General features: G+C 45.8%; 1 protein-coding gene across 2 annotated transcripts in view; it reads left to right on the forward strand.

Moving 5' to 3' along the window:
* The first annotated feature begins 983 nt into the window (after nucleotides 1–983).
* Nucleotides 984–24,608, forward strand: part of LOC135396410 (monoglyceride lipase-like) — a 38,103-nt gene continuing 14,478 nt past the window's right edge. Inside the window, exons 1-3 of one of the 2 annotated variants that reach the window (XM_064627373.1) lie at nucleotides 984–1,402; nucleotides 20,776–20,888; nucleotides 24,128–24,264. In XM_064627373.1, coding sequence (XP_064483443.1) covers nucleotides 1,302–1,402; nucleotides 20,776–20,888; nucleotides 24,128–24,264 — 351 coding nt within the window. In that variant the 5' untranslated portion in view covers nucleotides 984–1,301. The remainder of the gene's footprint in view (nucleotides 1,403–20,775; nucleotides 20,889–24,127; nucleotides 24,265–24,608) is intronic. The other variant, XM_064627372.1, reaches the window with a different exon arrangement.

The raw sequence follows: 24,608 nt of genomic DNA on the forward strand, positions 1-24,608 counted from the left end.
TTTCTGCAAGTAGTTGATAACTACTTTTTAACTACAATCTGGTAGTTTAACTAGTAGTTTAACTACATGTAGTTAACTACTGGCCATCACTGAAAGTTGCGTTACATATTCTCGGAGCCGAATATAAACGAAATATTTTGCATGGTGGCTCGGAAAGATATAAGAAATCATCTGATGAGGCCTATTTACTTCACATCTGGGGTCCACACCTTTAAATCCAAAAAGTATGGCCAAAGAGAGGGGTCGCAAGAATTGAAAATGTCAAAGGCACGCTCAAAACAGAACTTGACCGCATAGCACGGTTCTAGCCAGTCATCCTCTCGAATGACATCGTTCCCTCCCCTGATTTCATATAAACTGGAGAAGTACGCCTTTTTGTGACACTTATGCAGTTACGTCAATTGTTACAAAACGGCGTATGCCTCGCGCTTTCCACTGATCAGAGGTGATAACGCTATCATTCTGTGTTGTCGTCAGCGTGCTATGCAGTAAAGTTCCGTTTTAAGGGAGTTGTTTTTGCGTACCTTCCTTTGAGTGTTGCTTTCTAATTGTTGCTCGTTAATTACAGCTACTATTTAGCTAAAAATGACATCAAATTTGTTGATCGGTGGAATTTTGCCGGCGAGCGCTCTACCTGACGTCTGCGACTATACGTCTATGTACGTCTACGTGAGGATGGAAATCTGTGGCTTCACTTGCGTTTGTCTGTCTGATGAAAGTCGAAAAAAAAAGGAAAAGGACGCCGGAATAGCACAGCAGGCCTGTGCGCATACTCTGCCAATCTGGCAACCTGCCAGAGACTTTCTTCAAGCTAAGCGGGAATATCACAGCGCGACAGGAGAGGAAAGAGACACACGTACTATATCGGATTTCCTTTATTTCACGGTCCCCACCTGTGTAACGAGGATAGACGATCTTTCCTCTACCATTCCCCTCACGCACCTGAGCGCCGAACCCTCTAGCGTTGCTTTCCTCCGTGTGGGAGCAGACGGCGGAAGTCCCAGACGCGCAGTCACTTCCGGAGTGAGAGAAAACAAAAAGAACCGGTTCAACATCGTTCTACTCAGAGACGATCAGCGGCGGTACGGAGGGCTTTTTTCAAACTGCTCCACAGTACAACAACCTCACGTCAGCGTTCTCTCTTGCTTACCTGCGTTGTTTTCACCTGAAGGTGGGGTGTAAAGCAGACGACAGACAAACAAAGCTTCTGTATGCGTGTGCATGGTGTCACGTGACAGTGGAATGCGTGACTCGCGGTTCGTGATTGTTGTGTCGTGCAGTGTTGTGCTACGGATGACAAAATGACCACAGTGACGACTTCGATGGACAATGAGGGATCGTTTCGAAACAAGGATGGTTTCAACATCTTCTGTCGATATTGGAAACCCGAAGGAGCGCCAAAGTAGGTGTCCGTGAAGTTCCCAAGTGATGTGTTCGCAATTCCTCTTCACGCTCGTTATGTGCACTGCCTTACAATAGTTTGTTTTACGAGTGTCAGCCTCCCAAAATTGTCTAAACATTTGTGGTCGCCTTTGCTGCCTTATCTGTTATAAAGTCGGTCTTCCTTCCCTTCATTCCCTTCATGCTACATGTGTTTGTATCGTGTTGCATGATGTGTATCGCACAAGTGAATGCTGCTTACAAAACACTTGCTTCATCCCAAGGTCACTGATATTAATTCATTGGGCTTTAGTTTTCCTTGTGAAACGCCTTTCACAAAACTCGATCGAAGGATGAAAAAGGAAGAACGAGTGGTATTTAATGATCTGTAGTCCAGGGTGTAACGGAAACAAGTTATGCATGCCGGTGTTAACCGAATAAAAGGTTTTGGTCATCACACCCGACTCCAACTAAAATACGCAAATCAGGAAAAGGCACCCTACAGTTTTGCACTCTAAAAACTGAACTTCGCCGCATAGCACGCTCTGCGCCAACCATTGTCACGAATGATAGGGCTATCGCTTCTGATTCGAAGAGAGAGGGAGGCGTACGCCTTTTTGTGTCAATTATCATATATCCAAATTGACACAAAAAGGCGTAAGCCTTCCTTTCTCTTCGAATCAGAAGCGATAACCCGATCATAGCACCGCATAGCACACCGCATAGCACCAAACATCATCTCGAATGATATCGTTATCTGCCCTGATTTGTTGATTTGATTCATGCCTGTGGCTTATAATTTTCTGCGAGAAGTGCGTAGTTCTGGATTCGGCTCATTTGCTTATCAAAATTTGGGACTTTTGAAAAAAGTGTTCGATTCAAATAATGATTTCCTCCAATTCTGCTGTCTCGCATTTTCCCGAAACATCTAATTTAAAAATAATTTAATGAATTTTAGGTAATTAGTCACCCAGTAGATACATGAGCTTTCCGACGGGACGCCTGGCTGGCGGCATAACGCGCAGGAAAAAGTGAAATCAGTGCTATCTCACAGTTTTTTTTTATTTCTCAATCTGTAGATGATAAAAAATTTTTAAAAATACACCCTGTAATGTACAAATACGTCTGTCTCTCACAGCCTTGATGCTGCACATTTATTTCACTCGTAAAAGTATTTATCCCTAGTTTAAATAGCTACCGAACGTAGTACACTGTAGTTGTTCACAAAGTCACCTGTGCCATTTGTCCCCACTTGGGTTGGGAACAGCGAAACCTGGCTTTCTCGATATTCCCTCTCTGTTATACACCAGCTCATAACGATGACGTACGTGGAAGCAACAGTTTAGGATACTTTCTTTCACAGTATGGATGAAACTTGGTATACATTGTGGAAGCGTAAATTGCTCTCATTTATATATACGACTCACCGCCTTCCTGGAGCCACCCACAATGAGAGCCTTACAATTGCGTAACTTATCAAGCCCGTCAACTGAACCTACCCGTACACGTACTCTTGATCTGTCGCAGTCACTCTGTATACGCCCGCATAAAGACGCCCGAGAAAAAAATCCTGTCCTATGTTTTCGTAAAGCGCTCTTGTTTATCGCTAAAACTTTTCAAAAGCTCCATTTGTAATTGAATTTGACGGTCAGCGTCGCGACGTTCCATTTATCCGCTTCGAATCAAAGCCAACGATTTGAAAACAGGACTCGATAGTCTTCAACATGTAGCAGGCTCAAGGCCGGCCATCACTCAGGAACAACAACAATAACAGTTTTAGTTGAATAGTTGAACAGTTTTAGTAATAAATAATAGTGTTAGGTGATGGATACCGCTACCAGAATCACTCTTCACTTGAGAAGAGAGCATGGTCTTTTGTGACAATTAAAGTGGCAAAAATTTCTCCTTGCGGAATAAAAGATGTCGTTACCTTGACACCAACAAAAAAGGAACGGGATTCATCGCTCGTGATTTGTACCGCTTTCCCTCTCATTCGCATTCAATGTGTTTCACACATTCAATGTGTTTTAAATGGGGAGCACCCAAGCACAATAGCATACTTTCGCACTATCCGTTATCATGTTCGCCCTATAATAGTACGACAGCTTCCAGAAAAATAAGAGGCACGAGTAGTGAGAGTATAGATACGTAACACAGAAACGCGTGTGAATGCATCGTCAATAACATTACTGAATCCTCTGCTGCGGACTAGGGATGATAGGGGCTAATACAGTATATACACGGAATGCGAACACATATACGCTGCAGCGTATATTTGCAGTATGCTCTCAAGAACCAGCGTCCTTCCTGTCAGACCAAGTTGACTGCAATGAGTTGTAACCCTGCAATGCAACCGTTTCGATAGTGTTTAGGGATGCTTAGAAGCGGACGTCACGCGGGGATCGTGCTTCCTCCGTTTGTGTTGCACCGTGACAATACGCCTGGAAGCGAAAATATTTTTCATGCTGTCTTCCGATGGACAGCTTGACGAATGAAACAGGAATGAATGAATGAACTTGAATGAATGTCACCTCACTGCTCCGTTAAGTTGTGAAATGCACACGAACAACGTGAGGAAGATATGTGAGCCGTCTGCGATGAAAAATTCAGCTGTCGTGGTATGGGTCCATCCCTCGATTATGATCACGAGGAAGCGGGTGATGGAAGCGCGGCCATGCGTCACAAATAAATTCTAGCTCGTCCATGATCTGCATATTATATGCGCGCCTCCCAAAGACGTCGCTTCGTGTGGCTCACTCAGGACTCAGCCAGTGTCAGTGACTGCGCGCTCAACTCCGTGATGACGTGGGTTTCGTTTGTTTGTGCTTCACGGGTGTACTTTGGCACAAGAGTGCGTTTACGTCTCGCTAAATTTATGCGGCGTAAAATAAAAAATACCACTCTTTTGTGGACATTAGAGTGACGGTTCAAGCTTGAGCAATATGTGGAGGACAGCAGCTGGTTCGAATAAATTCGTTTATTTTCTCACTCAGAGTGGGGTGGGAGTCGTTTGAAAGAACTTAACTTTCGAAGGTCACAGTAGGAGGCCCATGTCTGGGCCGTATCAATGCTCTTCTACACTCTTAAAATAGAACGTGGTTGAAAAAGGGGGCGCACGCCTCTTTGTGACACATACGCAGTTACGTTAATTATCACAAAAGACCGTATGCGCCCTGCGCTTTCCACGAACAGGAGTGGTAGAAATGATATAGAAGGTGGATATTGATAGAAAGGCTTTTTGTGTCACTTTGCAAATACGATAATTGACAGAAAAAGGCGTACCCCCTTGTCTCTCTTCGAATTAGAAGCGATAACCCTATCATTCGTGGCAATGGTTGGCGCACAGCGTGCTATGTAGCCAGGTTCTTTTTTTGGGGTGCAATGTCGTTCTGTGCAAATGGTTACCTTTCAGCATGTTATGTGTGGAAGTTGACTTTTTAGGGTGCACTGAGCAACCTTTGAAGGCATTTCCGATTATTATCGGAACCCGACCCGACCCGACCCGACCCGAGACACGCTTAGCATAATCACCACTATTCAATGTCAAAATAGAACTTGACCGCATAGCACGCTGTGCGCCAGCCATTGCCACGAATTATAGGGCTATCGCTTCTGATTCCAAGAGAAGCGCCTTTTGTATTAATTATCATATATCCACAAAAAGGCCCCTTTCTCTTCGTACCAGAAGTGGCAATGGTTGAGTGAATTTTCAACAAATCAAGAACGATATCATTCTGAATGACAGACGGTTATTCGATTAAGTTGTACTCTCAGAGGGTATCAGGTGCCATTTAACTCATTCATCAAGCTCACCACACCATGCGCAATATTTTCGCTGTGCAGCGAAATTTACAAAAAACATTCGGGGAAAGCAACCGCGGACGACGTACACGATCCGAAACGTCCTTTCTTCCTTCTCAGCTGAAGTACACCGTTTTCCAGCCAGCACACGCCAGCAAAGAGGAAAGCGATACCAGGGAGTGTGGCGTCCTTCCCTCTGACTTATGCGGTAAACTGTTTTCAACCTGCTCCCCCGGCTAGACGGCGCTGCGCTTTCAACAGTCCTCCTCAGGTACCCGCGGACGCGGCTGTAGAGCATGTATGTACCACTGCGCCCATACACCATGTTGCAAGCCCATTGGCCGAGACTGTGCGCGCGCTGCGATTGGTCGACAATGTTTTGAAATCGCATTTTGTACGCGCTCATGTGCGTGCAGCGCCTTTTGGACGGTTTCAGCCGGTTTCAGCATAGTTTCGAAATAGCAGTGATGGGCGACAGTCATCCAAACACTATCGATAGTATACTATCGATGGTTGAGATGACTACTCATTTAAGTATCGATAGTTTTGTTCAAAACTATCGATGGTTTTACCTATCGATAGTAAGCCGGACACAGACCAAACCGGCTTAATGCAAAAATGTACAAGTCACTGCTCCGGGTTATTTGTCAATCTAATCAAATACCTTTCTTTATAGTTGCACAGTAGATATCTTTCAAATAGTTTCGCACCGTTAGCATGAAAAAAACAAACAAACAAAAAAAACGATCACATAAAACAGGACCGAAAAACGAACGGGAACTTCTGTTCTGCTTATGCCAACAAAGCAGAAAAAGATTTCGTGGATTGTTGTGCGCTATGCGTATGGTTAATGTTATTCAGAGCAGCCGCATAAGCTGTCAAACTGGAACTAGTTTATGTTGCTGTCACAGTAATACGGGCTTGTGACAATTAAGGGCCACTAATTCCTCCTCAGAAATGCCAACTTTATAGCAGTGTGTAGATGTATACTCCGATAGTTCATATTTCGTGAACTTCATATCTTATTTTCATGATTGTATTTCTTTCTTTTTTCCCCGAGAGGTAATTATCAATCACGAGCGAAACGCGATCGTCGAACTGCATGCGAAAAACGAGAATTCAGAAGGTTTTGTTTCCGATGGAAATATGTTCACTTTTAAATTGCGAGTGACTAAACGATACTTTGCATGAGTGAAACGCGAACTCATACGTTTTTTTAAAGAAACATGAATAAATTTTGAAATTCGTAGTCAACAAACTATTGAGAGTTTGCAGGAGTGAAACGCGAAATCAGAAAGTTCAATAGAAACCTGCTCAAATTTTAAATTTTGAGCGAACAAACTATTGATAGTTTCCAGGAACAAAAGCGACTTCAGAAGGTTTCGTTCTCAAAAGAAACAGCTAAAATTTTAAATTCGCAGTGAGCGGACTATTGATAGTTTGCTGGAGCGAAACGAGAATTCAGGAGGTTTCGTTTTCAAAAGAAGCATGCTGAAATCATAAATTAGGAATAAATAAACTATGGATAATTTGCAGGAGCGAAACGCGAATTCAGAAAGTTTCGTTACCTGCTCCAATTTTAAATTCGAAGTGAAGAAATTCTTGATAGTTTGCTAGAGCAAAACTAAAATATAATTTCGGATTGAGCAAACTATTGATAGTTTGCAGGAGCGAAACGCCAATTCAGAAGATTTCGTTTTCAAGAGAAACATGCTAAAATTTTAAATTCTGAGTGAACAAACTATTGGTTGTTTGCAGGAGTGAAACGGAAATTTCGCAGAAAGTTTCGTTTTCACAGGGAACAAGCTAAAACTTTAAATTGGGACTGAATAAAGTATGAATAGTTTGCAGGCAGAAGCGACGTGCTGGACTGGCTTGGCTTCACACCAAGCGCACCAGTCACGATACTATCGATAGTTCGGAAAACTATCGCGATACTATCGATATTCCGGTTCACTCGATAGTTGGACAATCGATAGCCAAAAAGTATCGATAGTATCGAATGTTTCGATGGTACCGCCCATCACTAACAGCACGGCCGGCACGGCGTCCTCGCGTCCTCCTCCTGTGGTCCGTGGTGTCAGTCGACAGAACAGTCTGCAGAAATATGTTCCCGGGTTTATTCGTGCGCCATTGTGAGTCTACGCGTCTTGTGCTGTTTCTGGACACAGCAACTATTATCCCACGAACAGTCCATCAACTGCGGAACCGTAATGCTTCATGAGTTAGAGCGTGAAAAACAAGTTCGGCCGCCGTTGGATTTCGGGGACTGACAACAAAGACAGCATTACGTGCCACAAAAGGGGTTTCCGCTTCGCTCTAACGTATGATGCACCGCAAGCAGCGATACAAGATGCTCATCATCAAATGGTACGCACTCATGAGACTGGCTCAGTATTAGGAGTTGAACAGTGTGTTCGCTCTGCTACAAGTTCGAACTTTGTCCCAGTGTGTCAGCAACGCGGTGGACTTTGTACGGACAGTGTACCCATCTATCATATCTTTGATTCAGTGCTCTATGTCAAATACATGTTTCTTTTAGCCAAAAATCGCTGTGGGTATATTTTGAATACCGAATAACGGCGGCAGGACTGTAATCCAATAGAAGTCGAAGGTAGCCAGGACAGGCCCACAGTAAACTTTTTTACACTTTTTTGGTGTAAATGGCTTGTCCCATGGCGCACACCTTTTTGGTGTTGCCTTTACACTCAAATGATGGGTGTTTTCTAATACACCCTTTAGTTAAGTGTATTCCTAGTAAAACACTATTATAATGGGTGTATAAAAACAAAAACACCCTTAAAATGAGAGTATTCTATTGAAAACACCTTTTATGATGGAATTATTTGTTCGCAAATATTCCCTCGCCAATATTTGGCAATAGTGTAATAGGAGCTTCCGCAGCAGCATACCGACACCACTGGCCGAGACATGCAGTTCGACGTTCTTGCTGCTATGGCAAGCAGCACCGCGAACACGGTAGACTTCCAGCCGTGGTTCCATCGTAGAACCTAAACCGGAGCGCAATGCGTCGCAGGCACGCCTCGTTAGCTTGGTAACACTGTGGGACCAACCTGAGTGCTGAGGCATAAAGTGACCTAGGGCACCCTCAGTAGCCTATATTGGCGTGTCGGATGGATCATATACTGAAGTACAATTTGTTGGGGCACGTTCGTTACATGTGGTGGGGCGGGAAACTTTTGTAGCGGTGGCGGGAATGTGTTTTTGCAATTAACACTCACGCATGCAACGAGTCAAAGATATAAGCTAAATTTCTAACATCCCTTCGTGTCAAATACTGTGTTTTTAACTCAGGTTATCGTCTATAATGTGATTACTTGCTGAGCGGAGCTGTGAAACCAGCATAATTTTTCTCTCACGAAATAAAACACCATTTTTAACACCATATTCCCAATTCAAATGAGTGTAAAAAAGGTGCATTCGACGGAAAACACCTGTTTCAACACCCCACTTTACACCCTTAATGATCCACATTGGATAAAACGTGGTGTATGTCGATATTACACCCTCACTAATGCACTTTTTGCACTCTTTGTGGAATAGAAAGGGGTGTTTTTATAAGAATACACCTTGTTTGAGCAAATAAAGGTGTAAAATGATTTACTGTGCCGAAAGGCCAACCAAACATTGACGCTCCTGATTGGCCGACTGGTTATGCATAATATCCACGACGTTGCAATTTCATTGGTCGTGTGCCCAGTGTTATGTGAATTATCTCAAACTAGGGCTCTACGGGGAGCTGTTGGAGCCTGCTTTCAATATGGCGGCGTCCACGGGAAAACGGTGTTATATACGTCTCGAGTCACATGCCAGGGGAATAGGTTACGTCATGATGCACATGTAGCGGAGGTGGTGTTCCTCTACATGAATCCTGACCGGCGATGGTGGAATGTCCTAGCGGGCAGACGTGCGTGGCCTCACGCTAGGACGATGCCGGTAGAACTGGTTCCCAGGCGCAGTGGCGCGCGCCAGCAGAGGCACGTCGTTGTCATCGTCGTCCACAGGCAGCCACATCACTCCCCTCCTCAGACGCGGAGCGGTGCATGCGGTTGAGGTCCGCGTCGATACCATGAAGAGGAGAATGATGGCGGCTCGTAGATGGTGGACGACTGGGCACACGGCTTGTGCTTGTGGCTGTTGATGCAGCAGCAGCGGGATGGCGGGAACAAGAGCGCTGCGATCCGGGCGGGTTCCAGTGATGAGATGTGAATGTTGAGTGCTTGGATGCTTGAGTGGTTGCTGGTTGTGTTGAGTGTCTGCTGAGTGCATTGAGCCCTTGTTGAGTGCGCTGAGTGCTTGTTGAGTGATTGCTGCCGAGCGTTGATTGTTGCTGAGTGAGTGAGTTGCTGAGTGCTGATTGTTGCTGGGTGAGTGCGTTGCTGAGTGGGCGACAGTACCGCGACCGGTACGAGAGCGTGAATGCCGGTTGTCGCCAGAGAAGTGCCGGGGAGGACGATCGTGAAGCAGGTGGAGGCCGGAAAGTCAGCTTTCTGTGGTCTCCCTGTGGGTCCCCGGTGGAACAATGGTGCCGGCGCGCCTTGCCTGCTAGAGGGTGGTTCGCTGCTGGTTTGCCGAAATATTTTGGATGTTGCATGGCCGAATTACGCCGAACATGGTGTTCGTTGTTCGGGTCACCAAATGTAGAGGAGGAGGTGTTCCTCTACATGAGTCCTGACCGGCAATGATGGAATGTCCCAGCGGGCAGATGTGCGTGGCCTCACGCTAGGACGGTGCCGGTAGAACTGGCTGCCAGGCGCAGTGGCGCGCGCCAGCAGAGGCACGTCGTTGTCATCGTCGTCCACGGGCCGCCACACACTTCCCTCATTCCAAGAATGCTTTCGCAGGAGCTCATTCTACGACAGCAAAAAAGGAAAAGTAAATACATAAATGAATTGGGGGTCTCCTCAGTGCTCCTTTAAAAACACAAATCTTCCGTGTACTTTTAAAACAGAACCTCACCATATAACACACCAACGCATTTTTTGTGTGACAATTAACTTTTCCGCATCAGTGTCATAAAAAAGGCGTACGTCTCCCGTTTTCAACAAATCGGGGGAGAATGACGTCACTGGGGAGTGTGTTATGCGGTGAAGCTCTGTTGGAAGAGAGTATGTGGGCTAACCGGAAAAGCACCTTCGTGCTAAAAATGTTTTGACACAACTCCCTTGTCTGGCTGCATGTATAGGTGGAAATAAAAGTTTCAGCCACGAGCTTTCCGGGTCTCGCTTTCCTCCCCTCTCACCCCCAGAGAATAAACGATGGGACAAAGATCGATTTTCTCCCCTAATGGCCGTCCCCTGTTCCCTCTATCTGAGATTTCTTTTTACGAACACGTACAAAGACTTTTTTTTTTTTTCCTATCCGGAATTTTCCTTCTTTTTCGCGATCCGCGTTCTGCCTCGTTTACGTCGTATAACTATGCAACGTGATCACGGCCTGTAGTCAAGCAAAATCCATATCCCGCAGTACGACGGGTGGAATCGTTAGTGAAACGCGTTTCGAACAGCGAAATTGTCGCGTAATCTACGTAACAGGGGTAATTATTACGATGAAATGTTATCAACTCTAGCACTACAAAACGGACAGGGAGGTCCGGAGACGAGAGAGGAACATTTTCTGCCTCAGTCCTTTCTCATGTAAAAGACAGCAGCCATTAACTTAGGGGCATTTTAGCAAACTTTGAAAGTGCAAAAATGTCTCCTCGCGGAATGCTGTTACATTGACAGCAGTGAACTAAGCGGAATAAATTTATGCTCCCCTTTTTCAAGAGCGGCCTCCCATTGGTCCGGGACCAATGGTTGATTGATTGATTGATTGGTGCCATTAAACACATCAATCAATCAATCAATCAACCATTGGTCCCGGAAAACGGGTTTCTTGAAAATGCCCATCTTGTCACCTTGAGTGGGTGCCTTGCGGATCATATTAGGTCTCCCTTATCGTTACGTGCTTCGAGATGGAATTGGAATTAAAAAGAAAAATATGGAGATGGAGGCTCCTACAAAACACAGGAGCAGGCTACTGCAAAACACTTGAATATAAAAACACCCACACACACAAAAAACAGTAAATCTAAAAAGTTAGAGGCGCTATAACGTCCACAAGAAATGTCAGCTGTAAAGCAGCTGTCGCACGCTGTCTAAGGTACCTCGGCCATTCTCTGAGGAGTTTCCCTAGAGGACGGCGGTTGTTGCCGACGAGATGTTGACGAGATGAGAGGTCGAGATGTTGCCTCGTATTAACAGTTTAGTAGCCCACGTTTGTAACTTCAGAGAGATCCATTGAAAGATGAAAAATGTGGACGCAGATATGCAATCATGCATCCACAAAAAATTCCTCTCTAGAATTTTATTCATTTTTTTTAGTGGTCGTTCGCTCGGAATAGGTGGGCCCCGCGCAATTTCTTCATATTTTTTTTTCATCCTTCCTCGAACACAACCAGTAAGAGCTGCGTTTTACGAAAATGTAATATATCTACTCAGTGGAGAAATTTTGCGGCTATCCCTCTAACAGAAAGAGTGGCTGTTTTATACCCCTGAAGAATGCAAGAAAATGTCGAAGGCGCCGAAAGACCCGTGTAATACAATATTTCGAATATCAGTCGGCCCAACATATTTGTTTTCTTTCTGAAGTTTCTATATCATCGCTGAAGAACTTGTGTGTGCTTCACCCTCATATACCGCGTATTATTCACCGAAACTTAACGAAATGATAGTACAGCATTTCATGATACATGGAAGTGTATGTGAGTACTCAAGTATCTCTCCTTCAAGACTTCGCAAGCATCCGTTCATACAATGTGGGTGTCCTTAATGACATTGTCGCCGGTGACCGAAGCTTCTATACTAACAATTTTGACATATCTATTGCTTCAAGCATTCATGATGTCTGAACGTGCCGCTTCGTTTCGGGGGCCGCTTCGTTTCGCTTTGGCACAGTTGCTGTAGTATCTCATTCCCGTGACTGGAAAGCGATCCTATTGTCGTCTCCTCGTGTTTATCTACTCTGACTATATGTTGCCACGTGGGAAGGCCAACTGTAACGCCGACCGTAACAATAGCATAAGATAAAGTGTCTGTTTCCGATAACCGGCAGATTGCAGAATGTGTGTCGTGGCGGACGGGGTAGCCATTCTCTTTCGCGTTGGCTCTTCACGACCGCATGAGCTGTTTAACAGACACACAAACGTGATACACGCTGGGACGCATACAAAAAAGATGCATGCTTGACGTTTCAAGCAGTTGAAGCGGTGGTGTAATCACGCACTTTATTGCGTTGGCCTATCCTATCTTTTGCGTAGCCACACTATTGAAACACAACTTTTCCACATAACACGCTGGGGACCAGCCATTGCGCACCATGATACCGTTAACACTACTGATTTACGGAAATAGCGAGCGTACGCCTATACCCAAGCACCACAATGTACTGAAAGTCGAGTGCAATAGGGGTGGATGGTATGTTTCTTATCGATGCTCTTTAGTTTCACGAGTCTGTTCAAGGCCTTCTACCTACCCGTGATGCCCACCCCTAATGCACTCGACTTTCAGTACATTGTGCTGCTTGGGTATAGCCGTACGCTCGCTATTTCTTTTTGTGACACAATTACACAACTGCGTAAGTGTTACAAAAAGGTGTACGCGTCTCGTTTTCAGCAAATCAGGGGAGGGAACGATGGCATTCGGGATAATGGTTGGCTATAGGAGCTTGTATACGGTGAAGTTAACTACATTCTTAAAAATGAACTTCACCGCATAGCACGCTCCTAGCCAACCATCATTGCGAATGATATCGTTATCTGCCCTGATTGGCTGAAAACGGGAGGCGTACGCCTTTTCTGTGACAATTATGAACAGCATAAGTGTCACAAAAAAGGCGTACGCCTCCCGTTTTCAACAAATCAGGGCAGATAACGATATCATTCGCAATGATGGTTGGCTAGGCGCGTGCTATGCGGTGAAGTTCATTTTTAAGAGTGTAGTCTCACAAGCTCCATCCACCACACCATATGGGGTTCACTGGCCTTGGAAGTATATTTGTGTTCTGTTTGTGAAAGTTAGTCAAAGGGCATCCGGGACAGACACTGTCAATTTACGACCTCCCTGAGATCAAAAGACGCAAGACGTTCCGAACAACAGAGGAAGTTTCGTTTCTTCACGTAAGGCTCCTGAACAACCACCGCCGCGGTCAACAAGCGCAAGAAGACGTTCTTCGCTACATAGCAAGCTGAAGGCCAACCCTTGCACAGAATGATACCGTTATCACTCCTGATTTGTGAAAAGCGCGGCCATTTTTGTGACAATTAGCCCAACTGCATGAGTGTCACAAAAATCATCACAAGATGGTTACGATTGTGTAATGCGAATTTCAGCGACAGCATCGTCGGTATGGAGCCGTCATTTTAACCGCCCTATTCTAGTCGAAGCTGTGCATGGCAAGTCAACAGCAGCCAGGGTTGTTTGGATTTAATCCACATGGATTTTATCCGGTGGATTTTTTGGGATTTTATCCACACAATTTAATCCGGATTTTTTAGAGATGTTGTACAGATGCGATGTGAAAGTCAATCTTAACTCAACGTCACACGGAAAACTCCCGCTTTATTTCATTGTAGTGTTGGCTGTTTACAAAAGCCCAGGTACGCGCAACCTTAACTTCTAACTTTTTTTTTTAACTTTATAACTCGACTTTTTGAACTTTTCAGATTTAACTTTTTTCCCGTTTTCTTCTACTTCTGCCCATTCAGGGAGTGGCTTTCTTCTGCTTCCTGGAGGCATTGTAACTGAAGTACGACAGCTAATCCAGCCGTGTAGCGTCTACACCATTCACCCACGCGTGCATGGGACTCTACCTTTCGGAAAGCAATGAAAACTCATTCAATGCTACTGGGACAGGCAGTTTCACAAACCGAAACTACGAGAGGTAACCCAAAACAAAGAAGAACAGCAAAACACATTTGTTTTTACTCTGTGTCACATTTCTAGGCTCGTCTATATTGTCCGAAAATATCTAAAATATCCGGGTTTTATCCAAAAAAGCCCACTGGAGAGGATCTATTTAAAGATATCCGGATTTTTTGCAACCCTGACAGCAGCGCTGCGAGATCATTCTTGAACCACAAGCGATCACACACCGAGCAACTGTGCACTGTTAAACCAGAACTTCACCACATAGCACGCTCCTAACCAACCATCATACACTCTTAAAAATGAATTTCACCGCATAGCACGCTCTTAGCCAACCACACTCTCAAATGATATCCTTATCTGCCCTGATTTGTTGAAAACGGGAGGCGTACGCCTTTTTGTGACACTTATGCTGTTCATAATTGTCACAAAAAAGGCGTACGCCTCCCGTTTTCAACAAATCGGGTCAGATAACGATATCATTCGAGGTGGTGGTTGGCTGGGAGCGTGCTATGAGGTGAAGTTCATTTTTAAGAGTGTACTGAATGATATCATTCTGTGTCATGATTTGTTCAAAACAGGGGGGAGGCGCCTATCTGGGACAAGATAATCTGTCCCAGATAGGCGCCTCCCGCATGTTTTGAACAAATCATGACACAGAATGATATCATTCGGTGTGATGGTTGGTTAGGAGTGTGCTATGTGGTAAAGTTCTGTTTTAACAGTGTACCCAAGTGGCTCCTCTGACGCCTCTTTGCTTCCGCTTCGGCGGCACGTATATACTGCAGGGTGTTACCGCCGAGTCCGCCTTGCCTCTTCTTTGGCGGCACGCAGGGTCTTCCTGTCTATGTTCGGCGGCACAGACACGTTGGGATCCTGCCGTTGCACTCTCGTGTTCACAGCCTGGGTCTTCGCGAGCTCCGTTCACGTGCCCGTCACAAAGCTTGTGTGTCAGCAGGACCGGGTATCTTCGTGGCGTCTGAAGCAGAATCCCTATAGGCCTACTCACACTATAGGCGAACAACTGCAGAATACGTGATGAAAAACACGTGCTCGCAGATGTTTTTGCATTTGTTCGTGGTCTTACACTCTAAAAACAGAGCTTCACCGCATAGCACGTAGGTGATACGATCACGTAGCGTACGCACGCACGCAGCACGTACACTCTTAAAGATGAACTCCACCGCATAGCACGCTCCTAGCCAACCATCATCTCGAGTGATATCGTTATCTGCCCTGATTTGTTGAAACCGGGAGGCGTACGCCTTTTCTGTGACAATTATGAACAGCATAAGTGTCACAAAAAAGGCGTACGCCTCCCGTTTTCAGCAAATCAGACCAGATAACGATATCATCCGAGATTATGGTTGGCTATGAGCGTGCTATGCGGAGAAGTTCATTTTTAAGAGTGTAGGGTTACTTTTCATTCGAGGAGACGGGGAGGCGTACGCCTTTTTGTGGCAATTACCATATATTGCCACAAAAAGGTGTACCCCCTCTCTCCTCAAATCAGAAGCGATGACCCTATCATTCGTGGCAATGGTTGGCACACAGCGTGCTATGCGGTGAAGCTCTGTATTTAGAGTGTATCACACTGGGAAAACGAAAAACACAGACCAACAACACTGCTGGCGAACATTGCTCTGCAAAATTGCATTGTTGCTGCATTGTTCTGCCCGTGCTTTGCAACGCGTTCACACCGCACGAGCTCTCGTGAGAACGCGCTAGGATAACAAACCATCATGGAGCATGCTCTGACGATAACGCGGTGCTATATGTGGCTGATGATTCCATGGGCAACGACACTTGCGGGACGACATGAGAAATGAGGGACGACAACGACAAGGAACAACGACAACGAAGGTGGTGGGTCAGGTCATGGTTGAAATGCCGTGTGGCGCAGGGATGCGCAGAGAATCTACTCCGAGAAGACCACGATAACTATTGGCGATGGATCAGGATCGTGAGACACATATGTGAGGAGCTTCTCCATTCCGTGACACCGTGGACAGGCCTTTCCGTCTCGTGATTGAACCCAGAGAAAGGCTGGCCATCACGCTCAGGTGCCTAGGTCGATTAAGTACAACTACTTTGCTATAGGCGAAATGCTTCGTGTTGCTAATGTAAAATCTTCATACTAAGGTGAAATTGACAAGGGGACATTGCACGAAACTGAGACGACGCAGCAGGCTCTGTAGTCACTCATCAAAGTTAGCTGCAAATGTTCACCTGACGCAACTGCAGTTCGATATCGACACATTCAAGGCATATTTCTTCAACGAGAGTGCAGTGAGTTGGCAGTGGAAGTTTATATAAATATGTGATCACGATAGCACCCCATTGAGTCCTTGCTGCAGCAGCTGCAAGAACAGGTGCAAATAAATTGTCTGCAACAGTTCTCCCGAGGGAGTGACTTCGTTGAACACCAAACACCACATGACATGGCATAACATGAACGAAGTTTTCTCCTTGAGCTAATCAGAAGTGCAGGGGGTCGACATTGGCAATAGATCTGCCATATCTAATTTCTGTGCAAGTCTGATCCACAAATTAAACGAAAAAGGATCATTAACGAAGCTCTCCACAAAGTTGGCTGAAACAATACTTCTTGCGGTAGCAATGTGGGGGAGGTATTGCTTCCAGCACCGCGTGTCGGAGATTTCTGGCGCACGTCAAAAGAACCCCAGGTGGTCCAAATTATCTGCAGTCCTACCCCGCGCGGCACATGCAGCATGTCACCACACAAATATATAGGTTGACTCACCTTACGTGTAAATCTAATCCCAATTTGAATTTTTTTGCGCCCAGTAACTACTGAAACTGCGCTCTCTGGAGCTGTGCTTTCCCGATAGGGAGAGTGAAACAGTTGGACGTGCAAATAACATGGGAGTAGAAAGTTTGATTTCTGTACGTTCAAGTTCTGTATGTCTCAAACGAAAATGTCACGGCTTCCATTTTTTACATGAGCTACGCGGATATCACTCCCTAAATTTTGAAGCTAACTTTTTTTCTCCTTCTTTTTCTTTTTTGCTTGAGGCGACCTGAAATTCTCTAGATGTAGGGAAATTTCCTATAGGGTTCGCAACGCTGAACTGCGGACACCTGTTTTTTCCATCTCGAAAGTTGAGCGATGTTCTCCATGCATGTTTTCGTTCATGATTCCAATGACACTGGCAAAATTTCTTGCTTTGTTGCTTTGTTCGTATGCCTTACGCATGTTTCCGCAGTATGGGAGGATGTTCGCCTAACGTGCTCGTGAAACACTGTTCGCGACAGCAGTTCCTTCTGCGGACGACGCCGTCGCCGCGATCTCGGGAAACTATGTAGTAACTATATGTGCTAACTGCTGCTGTCGCTGCAAAGGCCTACTCCTCCCGTTTTCAGCAAATCAGGGGAGACATCGTTCGAGCTTACGGTAGACTAGAACCGTGTTATGCGGTAAAGTTCTGCTTTGAGAGTGTTGCGTTGTCTTCAGCACTTGTACACTATAGGCCAAGCCGCCTCTGATTCGAAGAGAGAAGCGGCTCACGCCTTTTTGTGTTAATTATCATATATCCAAATTGACGCACAAAAAGGCGTACGCCCCCTGTCTCCTCGAATTAGTTCCAATAACCCCATAGGGCAGTGGTTCCCAAACTTCGCCGCCCATAAAAATATAGCCGACGCAGTGGCGAATCCCCCCCCCCCCCCCGTTTTGGGGTGCGTTAAGTGGCGACTGTGCCTAACGCGCCCGGTGTGCTCAGTCCCTCGTATTCCGGTGCGTCTACTAAACGATCTTTCAGAGTCACGAGCGCGATACGCTCCCAGGCAAAGTTTCCAAGGCCGCTCCTTGGTTTTCCGGCCTCCCTCTTCCTCCGTACGTCGCGGAGCAGACCAGCGCTTATGCACTCCGACCTGCAAGCTGGAGCGTGAAGTTAATCGAAAGCGCAACGCTCCGGCGTTTTAGTGAAACGGAGCGCGCTCCCGGCACTTCGGAGCCGCTACGTAACGCGCCCTTGCACAACGGCAGGGGCGCCGTCTCTGACGCTGCGTTTGTGCTTTCTGACTCCAAAGATGATTTTCGTTTGACAGCGATCAGAAATCGTTCCATTATTAAACAGCCGAATGCGCACAGAACTCTACGCACGAACGAACGCTTCATCCTGAGCAAATACGGCGCCGTGACATGCTAGCTATCGAATGCTTCGCTCACCAAGAGCGCACGCAAAACGGTTTTCTTAGGTTTTTGGCGTCCGCGCTAGTTCGAGAAGACGCCACTGCGCTGTGTACCGTGAAGGCGGGACGTCCGTGTATGCCGCGATTGACGCAGACGCTGTGACATTTGGGAGTGAGTGGACCTCACGACATAGATTTTGACCATCGTAAGGGAAAGCGGGCGTGAAAACGAGGTTGTGTGATGCATCCAAAGTGTCGCTACCCCGCATGCAAGCGCATTTATGAGGAACCTCCGGGTCAGCTGCCACGCGGGCTTCCTGGTAACCCCGAATAGCGGGCACGGCCTGAAGTTTTCTTTTTCTCTCTCTCTCTTTTTTTTTTTTTTTTGTGGGCCGCCAGTGTTGGGCGTTGTGAACCCCCCCGGGGGTCGCGACCCACAGTTTGGGAACCACTGCCATAGGAGATTAGGGGAAATAGGGGATTGGTTCATTTGCACTGCGCAATTCAACGATGGATATTTCACGGCACGCGCAACGTGGTTTCAGGATTTTTAGAAGATAGAATGGCTTTCAACGATGATTGTCTCCCATTCTCCCGTTACATGCGAAAGAAAGGTGCGGCACATTCTGTCTATCTATACCTAATGTCTCTCGCTGGCGGCCTTACATTACAAACTCCACTTCCTTTGAAATATTTGAATGTCGTCGAAAACGCGTCAGGAATCGAACCATACACCTATTAAGAGCCGGTCAAGTACGCTAACCATTATGCTGCACTTACTAGCAAGGCTAACCGACGTCAAGCGATGCTCCTTGGCACATCGTCGGTCGCCGTGCCGTCGGTAGGCATCGTCGGTAGCCAGGTATTCTCCCGTTTTCCAAAGCGGCAAAACCATCCAGTATCCCAGTAAAAAATTCCAGTAGGTATAATCAGAGACGGTTCGAGGTGAATACCCTCATGGGGCAGGACAAGCGTAAAGCCCCCCCCCCCCCCCCCCCCCCCGCTGGATCTGGCGTCCGGCGGTCTCTCAGGGGAAGGCGCCCGGGCCGGCTGCCCCTCTCGCCCCCCGCTCGGAACGGCTCTGCGTATAATGTAGAAGATAAAGGTATAAGGATATTATATAGCGACGGGAAACAAGAGGACAAACGCAGTCGCCAGTCGTACACTGTGTTTGTCTCGTTATTTCCCGTCGCTATCCTACCCTGACATATGTACATAACAACAGGCCCCGTACGTTCCCTTATGATAAAGTACTCGCAGTATCTCCAGATCGATGTATAGTCGGTAATGTTGCAGGTGCGATCAAAAGCGAGACATCTTAAACACATTCTTTCTTTCCTGAGCCTGAGTTATCTTGTCAGATCCTCTCGAATTGGGAAAGATAAAAGTCCAGTGTACCGCGTATAGTTATTTGGAGATGGAAAAGATCGAGGAGTCACCACAGAGCTCTGACATCGCTGTTTTATGGCCCTTGTCGACATCCACGCCGCGTCCAAAAAGAAAATCGTCCACCTCGCAATAACCGAAGACGGGTCTAAGACCCGTTTTCTAGGCTTTTGACATTTTCGACAGTTGCTCGTCATCTTGCTATAGGAAAGGCCGGCAAAATTGATGACCGCGGCGGCATATAAGCTGTAGGGGATGCGCTTTTTGACTTTGCTTGTAAAGCGATGGAATTCGCCTTCAACGCTATGGCGATGAATTGGGAAATCGTTGTCGGTTTGGAGTGCTCGCTCGGATTGAAAAATCACGTTGGACTTTGGTTTTTGGAAGTTTTGTGACACATTAAACGAATACTAAACAGATATCATAGTATTCTGAAATTATCATGGTCTCACCTAACGAGTTCTATGTCGTGTTCAACCTAAGAAGAACGGCATTGCGGGTGGATCTGTTTCTCATTTAACCACCAGAGGACAAAATAGTGTTTATAAATGTTATCTCCGGGGTTTAGTGTAATAAGAATATATTATAAAGATCTCCTTTTGCACCAGAAAATGCCATTCTTATAGGTTGAACGCGACTGTGGTGGTCACAAAAGAACCCCATGCGTCTTACCTAGAGGGGTTACCATCTGGGTCAATGGGAGGGCAATAAGGGAGAGAGGGAAACTGAGGAACTGCGCATAATTATTTTTTCTCAAGGCCAATGGTTCTTTGTGAATTTTTGTTAGGAAGTGCGGCCTACTTTTTTGTTCCTTCTTGTGAACTCATCATCATCCAATCATCATACACTTCACAAGGTATTTCAACACATAAAAATCACCGTGTCGAAATGCGTGCAGAAAGAGAGCCTTATTTTGTCTAGCAACCAGCCAGAGGAAAATGTGGTGATCTTCAAAGCGCCGCAATCGAACGCTCCAATCCTTACATACGGTGTTCTACCACACACACTGCAAAAACACATCGGAAATCAGCTCCGTAGAAATCTGCTATGGAATGTTTGTGGCTGCATGTATGTAGAATATGCACTTAGGCTACATAGGAAATTATGTGTACGTACTTATGTGCAGAGCGCTTCTGTTCCTGTCACATGGTTACGCGGAACACTGCCACGATCCCCGCTATGACGACCTGGCGAAGGAGCTCAGTAAGCACGGATTCTTCGTTTTCGCCCATGACCACGGTATGTACCAAGTACTACATGGAAGCAATTCATCCCAGTATGTCTGTTCCAACGCCCTCTAGCGTTCTAGCTCTTTTGCACATGTTGGCTGTGTTCTGGTTTAAATAACGCTCCTAGTACTGCGCAAGTAAGGCGCATTCAAGTACAAACTGATATTCATATTTTATTTGTACACGAAACCTGGATGTTGGTATATTAGGGAGAGCTGCGAGCTTGAGCCAGTACAGTGCAATTCCCTTAAATTGTACAGGTTTAAATAGTGACTTAGTGGCGATAGAAACAGCTGAAAGCCATAGCTGCAACTGTACTAAGCACAATTCTAGCTGTACGAGTAGGACGCTACAAGAACAGTAATCAACAACTATAACTACGTGTAACGCGCACCACAGAAATAGAAATAACGATCTACAATTCATTAGTATGTAACAAAGTGAAGCAGACAAGAGGAAGAAGGCAAAATGCTCGGTGCTCCCCTATATCACATGCTGTCTGGTAACCAGGCACTCGTCTAAGTGGATATTAGAGGTTCCCTAAAAAAACCTCACTCGCCATCTCACAGTTTCTCTTGTGCATGTTTTCTCATACACACACAAAAGCATCCGCACAGGACGGTGCTGCGGATCTGGTAAACAGGAGGAAAAGTATAGCTGATGGAAAGTAGAATTCATGTTAGAGAAAGAAGCACATCCTTCTTAAAACGAAAGTACATTATTTGAGACGAACCGTTTCTAAGGAATACTTTCGACCGTTCAAGAAGATCTCAGCTGTATACTGAGTATGCAGGACGCTAATAACGTGTCAGAACTGCGAGCGATCACTATTGGGAATGATTCAGCATTATACCTGAAATAGCAGGTGTATGTTTCACGAACTACACCAAGAAGACAGTCATTGGACTTGCTCGTCAGAATGTGCGACCATGACCTTGGTCGCCTGCGCGACGAAGCCACATTTTCTCGTGACTGACGCATCATCAGAGGGAGCAGTCACAAGATCGACAAAAAAGAGCGCTAAATAGGTCTCTGACAACCATTTTTGACCCGTGCAAGTGTCCCAGTGATTCCGTATATCTGCGACTTAAAAGATGGGGTCTCATCATTGCGAACTAAGCATATAATATCGTTAATTAATAAAAAAAAAAAAAAACTCCCCTGTGCCACACAAAGAGGACGACACTACACTGGTGTCGTGTCATCCTTTTTCTCTCGTCCTTTTTGTGCGTTCCCCAGTACTGAAGGGGTTAAAACCAGGGTGTCGAACCGCAAAAAATACGGGTTCGGTTCGGGTTCGGGTTCGCGTTGTTTTGATTTCGTTCCGGTTCAGTTCCGGTTCGGCCACGCCAAAAACCGAACCGGTTCGCAAACCGGTTCGCAGCCCCGAACCGGTTCGCGAACCGGTTCAACGCTTCCGTTTTATATGTTCCATAAAACTGCTTTTATCAGGAAGTGCGTGGCTAATAGCTCACTGCTGTTGTCTGCATTAACGTCTTTAGCGGTGAAGTAGCTCTTTAGCGAGAGAAATAAGAAATGGATGAACACTTATTGCAAATAGAGTCCACGCTGATGAAGCGGTGTTGTCCCGCTACTTTCTGTTCCCAAAATCTCTTTTTCACACGCACAGTGCCAGCAAGATAAACTTAAAGGAAGCGTAATAAGATGGACGGCGTAAGATAGACGACAGTACTTGCCGGCACAGTGCCTTCGCAGCGTGAATCGATCTGAAACCGTACTGAAGCATGTCGAAAATAAGCCTGCCAGCCTTACTCTGTCCGAGCCAGACTTGTGCCCGTTACTCGAAAAAAGTAATTGATTACCGTTACCGTTACTTCTGTGGAAAAAGTAATTGATTACCATTACCAATTACTCAACTTCAAATGTAATTGAGTAATGAGTAGAAAAGTAACGCGTTACTTCGGTCGTTACTCTGCATCCACGCAAAGTATAACCGTCTTTGTGTGCCTCAGAAAAAAAAAAAGGTTCAACAGCGGAACAGTTGAAATAACAAGACAAACAAAGACACGTAGGACAAGGAGATCTGACTGTACGCCCGGGAAGACGTTGACCCGATTGTGGAAGAGCATTGCGTGGAACTTCCCCATGACTCACTAAACCTCCAAAGCTTTAGGTACCATCACACTGGTGTAGGAAGAGATTAAGGAGAGGGACTCTGAAATTCCAGAGCGTTATTACAATGACCTCCGCTTGCTATAGTAGAACAGCCCAACAAAGTCTGATGGCACCAGGGGCTTGACTTGGGGCAGAACATCTGAAAGATAAGCTAATCTCTGCAGGTAAAGTAATCAATTACTGAGTAATCGATTACTCAGAAAAGTAATTGATTACTGGAAAAATTACTTCGACAGTAAAGTAACTGATTACTCGAAAAATTACTCAAAACGGTAATTGATTACAAATAACGCAATTACTAGTAACGCGTTACGCACAAGTCTGGCTCCGAGCTCACAGCAGTGTACTAGTTAATCCACCTCACAAAGGCAATGTATCACGACACAACTGCACTACCAATAAGCAGAACCACATTTACTTTTCAAACCACGACCAATCAAACAGGCACCGTTCTGCGTACGCCCCTTCTCCACTTCTGATGTTTCTGACTTGTTTAATTTTTACTGCTCACGTGTAAAAAGAAATCTTCGGCGCTTATTTGATCACATATTCGTCGTGTTGAGCTACATAACTGGCCTACTCCATTCCTGTTCCATTCGTCCGCGTGGCACCTCGTCTCTGAAGAGTAGACGCCGCATCACCGCGTGCGTGGGGCGCCAGCCGCGGCGCTCACAAGGACAACTGCGCTTCAACATGTTAAAAAGATGCTGAAAGTATACTTACTATACGTCGTCGTCTGACTGGTAGGTGAAAATTTCTGAAATCCATGATATAGGCGCGTGATGATGATACCGATGTGTCTTCGTTCGGGGATAAAGAGGAACTCTTGTGCTGACTTCTATGTCCGAACCGTTTTGTTGCGAACCGGTTACCGCTATTATTTTTTATGGTTCTGCTCCGGTTCGGGTTCAGCAGTGTTCCGAAAATTTCGGTTCGGGTTCGGGTTCGGTTCCGGCAAAAATAACAGTTCGGGTACGGTTTTCGGTTCGGGTTCGGGTTCGGTTCGACACCCTGGTTAAAACGTTTTATTATGAATGCGTCACAAACCTGCCCAAATTTTGAATTCAGTTTTACAAACTTAGCACGACTACGTAGAACCTTCCTTTTTTTCAGTGGGCCACGGCAAGAGCGAAGGCCCTAGAGGCATCTGCAGCTCAGTCGGCGTCTACGTCACAGATGTCCTCACTCATGTCGATATGATGAAGGGGAGGCATCCCGGACTGCCTATGTTTATCTATGGGCACTCAATGGTACGCATACTCATATACAATGTACATCAAGAACATATACCTCTCACAGGAATATTTGTTACACTGCAGAACCCTATGTTTCCTCGGTTGGCTTGCTTCCTTGTATAGCACCCAGTTACAAAATGAGCCTTGGAGCTCCGCTAATTGTGCTGTTGAGGTGTCGTGTCTTCCGAGGATTTGTCGTACTCAGAAGGAGGTGTCCTACCTAAATCAGGTGCATAAAACATCATATACTGGAGTCTTGAAGGTCACCTGCGCCGTGCACATGGGCAATTATGAAAGAGGTGCATTCATACGGATGTGCAACAGAATACGTAAAACAGACTGAATGTCAGCAGGGATCA

Source organism: Ornithodoros turicata, chromosome 6, assembly GCF_037126465.1.
Source record: "Ornithodoros turicata isolate Travis chromosome 6, ASM3712646v1, whole genome shotgun sequence".
Taxonomy (NCBI): Eukaryota; Metazoa; Arthropoda; class Arachnida; order Ixodida; family Argasidae; genus Ornithodoros; species Ornithodoros turicata.